This window comes from Thermobia domestica, chromosome 1 (genome assembly GCF_964235325.1).
Source record: "Thermobia domestica chromosome 1, izTheDome1.hap1.1, whole genome shotgun sequence".
Classification (NCBI taxonomy): domain Eukaryota; kingdom Metazoa; phylum Arthropoda; class Insecta; order Zygentoma; family Lepismatidae; genus Thermobia; species Thermobia domestica.
Genome location: NC_137454.1, coordinates 96,632,508 through 96,641,071, shown reverse-complemented (window position 1 = coordinate 96,641,071; position 8,564 = coordinate 96,632,508). Strand labels below are relative to the sequence as shown.

Sequence of the window (8,564 nt, the reverse complement as noted above, 5' to 3'; positions counted from 1 at the left end):
GCTTTTAATATGTTTTATGTTACTTTGACATGAACAAATTTCTAGAAAACTCTTAATGCTACGTAGCATTATACAAATTTTGAAATATTTCTGTGCAATTGTTTACCTAATATTATGGTTACATTTTCCACCATAGTGTATGTTTTTGACTTGGTTCAAAGTTTTGACTTAGTTTGTTCCAATTACTACTTTCTTTCAATCGTAACTGGAAAAGAACTTATTACCGAACTTATACATAGGCTTCAAAAATACTTTCGTTTTTCTTCAAAAGAATTGTAAGATGGTTTGTGAAAACGACTATTATGTGTGGCTAAGCTCCATTTTGTCCTGAAATTTTTGTTGCATGGGATGCAACTGTAAACTGCCTCTTGACTGTAATGTTTAGCAGCTACATGGCGTTTTAAAGCAGGTAGGGAGGTGCAGCACGTTAAACATAATTGGCATTTATATCGTCCTCCAACGGCGGAAACAGGAAGTGTTTCTGCAAAGAAATAATGATCTTGATCAGGTTATTATATTACGAATACATTTTCAGTAAAGAAAGAACTCAAACTTACTAAATTAAAAATGAAGAATATTTGCATTATGAAGCAGTTAACTATAAATCAGAAGAACATGTAAGGTCTACATTAAAATGGAAAAAGAGGTCATTGTACAGGAGTTGTCAGAAATGTATACATACTTCAAAGTTTACAATACAGATGCCCATGATCCAGAATATTTAGTAGTTGTAAAAGTACATTGACTTGTATTCACCTTTTGATGTTTGTATATTTTTGATACTAACACCTATTGTAGTTTTTTTTTTCTATCTTGAAGTGTTTATACATTTTGACACCCCTAAACTGTTGTAAATAATCAACAATTTCATATTATTACAAATAAGAACGTTTATTATAAACTTCATAAGAAAACATGTGAATTCAATATCTTTCTCTAACATATTTTTTCGTTACAACGAACACAATAGTCGTAGATTTTGTAAATTATTTGGTTTTTAGTTTGCATGTTTGGTAAATACATCTGATATAAAACAAATAACGAACACATTTGTTATTTTATACACACACACACACACATATATATATATATATATATATATATATATATATACCTAGCACATACCTCATATATAGTAAAATAATCGAAACTTGTGAAAGACACAATTTTATGTTAAAACAAAAGTAAAAAGTAATTGGAAACAACTACATCATTTTACACTCTGTATCAATTTGCATATCTGCTTTTTCATATTCTGTCTAGAACTCTTACTTGGAACCTCGTCACAATTAGATTAAGATTTAAAAATTCAGTTTTTAAATTTAGTTTTTGACGATTAATTTTACTTTCTATAAATGTGTTTATATCTAGTAGAATGATATAGATACATAGTGAATATAACATATTGAAGAAGTATATATAGGATAAAAAATCATGTTTTTATTGTATTTTTAAAATAATAAATTACAATTAAGTAATTTATTAATGTTTATAGCGTACGAAATAAATGATTCATAATAAGATGTAAAGGCCAGAAACTTGGAATCAAATATAATTTTTAAACTTAAATATGTTAAAATGACTCTCTCACTCTCTTTCGAAAACATAGTACTTCTAACAATGACAATAGTTTGAGTAATATCAAGACACATAATTGTGCTTGACTCATACTTTCTAAACATGGAAAGAACGTTGTGCGTATATATATGTATGTCATTAAACAGTTTTATCGTTTTCGAAGATTCATTAATGTAAGGAACTCACAGTGTTACACTGTCACAGAATAATGCATTTTATTTGAATAATAACATGCCTTAATACTTTATAATATATTCATCTATTACTGAATCGTGTTGTTTGAACTCTCTCTCTCTCTCTCTCTCTTTAATAGAGGAAAACGAAATTCAATGCGATCTCTCAGTAACGAAAATATTGAAGTTAGCTAAGGCAGCTCTGGATTTTCTGATTCACCTCTACCGGCTACAAACACCACCGATTCATAAATTTCATATTTCTCATTAAGTCCCATCATTGCATATGAATTCATTGTTGCTGAACTCCGCCATGGTAGACACTACGATGACTCCACATACTATATCGGTTCTTGAACTTTTTGCCGCAAATATTACACTCTGTTTCATTGCCTGTCATGTGAGTTGCGTTGATGTGCCGTCGCATAGATGTTCCAGGTTTAATCCACTTTCCACATATTTGGCATGCTCTTCCTGACTTTGGAGAGTGAACCAAAGCTAGAAGAATAAACAAAAATTTAATTAGTATCAAGGTTACAATTTTTAGAGTGAAACAAATATTTAAACCATTTAAAGAAGACGGTATTTCTGTTACCAGATTGCATTAAACATGGGAATTGTTTCACTCATCTTCTAACATTACAAAATTCTATGAAATCTTACTGTGTATGTTTACAAGATAATTGCAGTCCCCATTGGAATGATGACAGTAATCAATTTATATATTTATTGTAATCGTAAAATTTAAATATGTTTACTTTATGTGACCTTTACTTTAAAACACATTTCGGTATATATATATATATATATATATATATATATATATATATATATATATATATATATACAGGGTGTCTCAAAACTCCCCTGACATAGGATAACTCTGTTATTATCAGAGTTGCAACAAAATGTAAGAGGGAAAACCGTCCCCAAATATGTTTTCAATCTGAAATGAAGGAAATTTTAAAAATCGGACGAGCCGTTTGGACTATACACTCTTTGCTCGCCCAATGTTAAATGAAAATGCGAAGTTGTCATTTACCTGGATGCACAACATAAGTGAATGAAGTTACTGTTTGAAATGGGGGCTGGCCATCGACATGTTGGCGTAAAAGATAGTGTAAATATATTGATTTCACGTATGTATTGATTTCAATAATAATAAAAATAATATTAATTTCATGTTTATTACACAGGTTGTATCCAAATTGACGGAAATTTCCGACCTTCAAAAATGTACGCAAAAATTCGTTGGTACACTTTTGAAATATTGTTAAAATTCTATATGTAATTTTATGTATTAGATGATAATGCTTTCCATATTGTGGAGATACTCAGTTAAAGAATTCAGGAATTTCCCATGCCCTATGAAATACACCATGTAAGTCACTTAAAACTCTATATTGTAAGGTTCCATACCCTTACGTGTAAACAACTACTATAAAAAACATGTCAACAGTCGATACTTTGTTCAAAACATAAACACCAGCAGACGATGGAAGGCGGATATGAAGAGGACACGAAGAAGGATCAGAGGAAAACCTCCCCTCCATAAAAGAGGACTTCAAGACCCACAGTGTATCAATTAACAGCTGACCTTTAACCTACCAACTCCTCTGTCTAGGGGCCGCAGTGGGTTAAGGAGAATCCCTCTAATCCTTATGTCTGAAGGCTGCAGTGATCGAAAGAAATATCCTATAACCACCTTTCTTCCGGGGCTGGAATGAGCCATGGAAAAAAAAATCCCATAATTGTCTCCCCAGGCCGCAGTGGGCAAAGGATACTCCTTCTAATCACCTACCCTGGAGGCTGCAACGAGTGAAGGGGTTCCAGTCATAACCTAAGACAAATTGATCTGTATTTCCGACCCCACTATTGTGTGTACCAAGGACTCACTGAATTCTGAAAGCATTTAGTGTATTACAAAGAAACTTCATAAAACCATTATAGAGATTTATTTTTGTAAATAAATAGGTGAAAGGCTAAATCCCGGACTTTATTAGACTCTACCGAAAATGTTGCAGTATTTATTTAACAATAAATCAATATTTGTGGACAATTCTAACATCAATTTCGTTGTCAAGAAAGACATAATAACATGATAAATTTAACCTTACCTCAACATTTGTTCCTTAAGACGGAGAGCCATTTTACATTTAAAAAAAATAATAAAGCAATATGTCCCTGTGATACATTGACATGTTTTTAGATTTCTTACAAAGAAAAAAAAAACTTCATAAATTGTCTTGAGAAATTTTGCTCTATTAAATTTATCATTTATTTTATTAGTTCATTGATATATTCCATCTATTGCAAAATTTAATTTATTTCAAAATCATTAATATTTGTGGAAAGACATGATAGCTATCAAGTTTTTAATATAAAAGTTCACTAAAAGACATTTTTCAGTCCTACCTTCCTAGAAATTAACGGTTATCGGAATATTTCACGAATATTAATTCATAAATCAAATTTAAATTACTCGCTGAGCAAAACGATATGTTCATTATAAAAATTATTAACGTGTAACAGTTTCGCCAACTATTCATTTGGCTTCATCAGACACTATCTTGAAGCCAAATGAATAGTTGGCGAAACTGTTACACGTTAATAATTTTTACAATAAACTTATTGTTTTGCTCAGCGAGTACTTTAAATCGAATTTATGTCTACTAAAAGCAAAGATCCTACAATGGAAAACACTGTATTAATTCGTAGTGAAATAAGGTACTATATCTAGGCATAAAAATCTTCGTTATTATTATTATTATTATTATTATTATTATTATTATTATTATTATTATTATTATTATTATTATTATTATTATTATTATTATTATTATATTATTATTATTATTATTATTTTAGTTACTCCGAAAACTAGTTGCATTAAATCCTACATACATTTACATGTTCCTAAATCTCGTAAATATATGGTGTATTTGGAAGGAAATACAAACACTTTGGAAGGTGAGTCATTCTATATCACTAGTACACCATAAAATGTCATAAGAACATATGCCAGGGAAAGCCAAAGGAAAAGAGCGTAACATACCTGTGACCTACCAAAATCTCTGGAATGTTGATTTCGAAGTGAATTGAGATCTTACGCACCGTAAGGCCACACTTAGTAGGAACGTTTCCAACGATGACTTTAATTCGCATAATTGAGCTGATCCGAGGACGATTTTCACAACGCAGTCCAGCGACGATTTTCAGTAAGTGTCAGGTGTACCATTGTTACTAATCTTAATTGGACCAATCATCTTGGAAAATAATCTAAATGAAAGCAACCTCTTTGCCTTCTTTGAGACGTTACCACTTGCGTTGGAGTATCGGTTGTGCGGTATACAACAACAGATGCACACTCAATTAAACGGGGCTCCAGGAAATTCAACATAGGAAGTGACTATATTTATATCAACACTACCATGTCAGCTCGATTAGACGTCGTGGCGCCTACAGTGGCCAGATTACCAGATTTACTTCACATGAATTACATCATCTGGGTATGGACAAAATATGAAATATACAAAGTAAAACCAGACATCCCTGAGCAACTAATTCAATCAGATCTATCAGGGTTCGCAAAGTATGAAAGACAATATGATGGCTGTTAACTCATGTACACAGTTCTCTCCTCAACGTGCGAGGCGTGTCTTCGGGTGAGCAGAAGGGTTTCTTAAGCATCTGTTATAGGCAGGAATGTCAAGACAATTATCCCATGATCTTGAGATGTATGAGAAGTTAATTATAAGTAAACCACCTATTTGTCTTTTTCTTTTCTCGAAACTAAGTTTCATATGACATTTTTTAAATGTACTATTTATGTATAGTAATTTACATTTCCTCCTGGTACATTGTATAGAAATACACACAGAAAGTATGCTTAGAAAAGTTCACTTACTTTAAAATCAATGCCCACAGAAACTACAGACACAGTGAAACTAAATGGAAAACAATAAATTATTTACTGTAATTATTTATTTTACATATATAAATTTACATGTGGTAACAATAAGTTCAGAAACCTCATGTTCAAAGTCCAATACAAACGCACGAAGAAATAAAAAAAAAAAAAAAAACTTAAAATTCTCTTCCTTAAACACACATATACACAATTGATATTTAAAAAAGTGTACATAAAAACACGGCGCTTATAACATTAAGAAAACGAAATTGATTAACTTTACTGTAACTGAATTCACTTTTAATCTTCTAGTGAATGGAATATACGAGTATATCAAACTTTGTAGTTCGTTTAACAGTAAAATCTATATTCCTATGTTGTAATATCAAACTAGACACCATGTAAAATTCTTCTATAATATATGGATGAATTATTTCTTTTATATGTACTTATTGTGAAGAAACACGTCTTCAAATAGAAGGATAAACCATAAGTGTTGCAATGTTCTGGTACACAAAATACCAGTACTTATTAAATACAATGAATGCAGAACATTCAAAGTGTAGATCCTCGTGTTGGACAGGCTGCAACCACCTTCTTCCCAGTTCCTCGATTCCACGTCGACACTACGTCTTGTTCTTAGAGGTAAAGAATTCAATCACTGCTGTTTCCACCTCCTGCTCTTAAGAGTCTTCATCCCGGCGAAATTAAAATACCGCTAATTTATGTGATATCTTCAAATAGATAAAAGATAATTGAAATATGGAACAAGAGCGCCCTAGACAATATTATTTTGCGTGAGGTACCGTTATCACAAGTCACCTAGTGGCTTTCCGTTTTCAGCTGTTTAGAAACGCGAAAATAAATGCCGATTTTCAAAATGGCTGGAAATCGAAAGCAGATAAATGAGTCGTGATAACGGTTTCTCATGTAAAATAATATTGTCTAGGGTGCTCTTATTCCACATTTCGATTATCTTTTATCTATTTGAAAATATCACATAATTACTGTAAAATTAGCGGTATTTTAATTTCGCCGGGATGAAGACTCTTAGGTGAAGTATCATGGTTTCAGAAAGTGCGCTATGAACCGAAAGAGGTAGTAATCAAAAGCGGCAAGATCAGAACTATACGCCATCTGTTCGATACTATCAAGTTTCTGAATTTTTGGTGCATTTTTCGAGCTGAATGTAGTTTTGCGTTAGTTTGTTGCAGCAGGACGCGGTTTCGTTTCACCAATACAGGGTATTTTTGACGTAATACAGCATACATCAGCTCCAACTATTTGGAATAAAAGTCGGCATTAATGATACGACCTTTAAGAACAAACTCCATTGGTATCCTAGATTGGTAAACTGAAAACGTGCTTTGCTGCAACAGACTAATGCAAAACCACGCTTAGCTCGAAAAATGCGACAAAAAGTTCAGCAACTTGACGGTATCGAACTGATGTCATATCCAGCATATAAGCCTGACCTTCCCGCTTCAGGTTCCTACCTGGTTCAGTCCATGGCACATTTCCTGAAATCATAATGCTTCACCAACGAGCAGGAGGTGGAAACAGCTGTAACTGACTTCTTTGGTTCTAAGGACTCGAGGTAAAATCGCGGAACTAGCAGGAAGTGGCTGCAGACTCTCCAATATGAAAGGCTATAATTTGAATGTTAACCTGTTTTTATTGACTGTAATACACATAGTACAATAACATGTTGTACTGTGTACATAGTATTGTACTGTTACGTTGTGTATCAGAATATTGCAAGACTTATGTTTCATCCTTGTAATATTAGTGACATAATTAGCTTGTAGGTAGCATTTTTGATACTTCTGTATCTCTCCCTAAGTGTAAACGAGCCAGTGTGATCTTAGTTCAGTCTATTTTCCAGAAAATAATATGGGTTTGGCTGCTAGTTAAATTTAAAGACACTACAATTTGGAAAATTTACAAGTAAATTTGAATACTCGGCACCGAAAGACATTAAATAGAAAGACACTTCTACAGGCTATGGGAACAAAATTAAATAAATAAAGGGAGAAAATTATACGTAAATTTGCATTACTTTTACACACTATAACTACAACAGACGTTCAAAAATGAAAATTCTTTCATTAATTATCTTTATACTTTTTAATTGATTGATTACAGTTTTACACCACTTTTTCTATATTTTTTTTAAAAAAAGATTTACACTGGTCGACATTTTTTATTTGGTTTAGTTGAATTTCAGGGGGAGGGGCACAATAAACATTTCTGTATATTTTTTCCTTCTAGTTAAAATATTCTCCTAATGTTTGCAAACTCATATCTTATTAACCCCTTTTTCATTTTTAGTACGTAAACTTGAGATAGTCAACCACCGGACTGAGTGTAGATGAGGTACAAACTTTAATTAAGTTGTCTGTGAATTAAAAGATATGTGCCGTTCTGGACATATGAAGGGCTATAATTTGAATGTTAACCTGTTTTTATTGTAAGGTCAGTGTTTATTTTTTTAATTATAAATAGTGTCCATTAGTGTCCATTAGCAACTATTCGGGCCTTTACTTTAGACACTCAAACCTAATCGTCTACGATACTCGCCTGCCTCGGCTCATTATAGCTTACTTTGTCTTCTACATTTCCCGGTGGGTCATATAATAAATTCCCCATGAACTAGATCTAATAGAACTGAGAAATTGACGTTTCAAGATTCTAATTCATAATTTTTGCAAGGTATTATTAATAGTTATGTTTCTGGTAGCTTGCTTCAGTTTCATCTCTACCTCGCACTAAAGAAAAATCGCTAACGGGATACCAATTTGTAATTTAGATATTTTTGCTCAATGTGAGAGAAATTTTGTTGTCATTCCATCAATTTTGCTTGTGAAAAATAGGGGTAATTATGTTAATATACTTTTGAATTA

General features: G+C 32.2%; 1 protein-coding gene across 1 annotated transcript in view; it reads right to left on the bottom strand.

Moving 5' to 3' along the window:
* Window positions 1–1,523: 1,523 nt before the first annotated feature.
* LOC145687471 (uncharacterized) overlaps window positions 1,524–8,564 on the bottom strand; it is a 303,707-nt gene continuing 296,666 nt past the window's right edge. Inside the window, exon 6 of the mRNA XM_081761023.1 lies at window positions 1,524–2,249. Coding sequence (XP_081617149.1) covers window positions 2,044–2,249 — 206 coding nt within the window. The 3' untranslated portion in view covers window positions 1,524–2,043. The remainder of the gene's footprint in view (window positions 2,250–8,564) is intronic.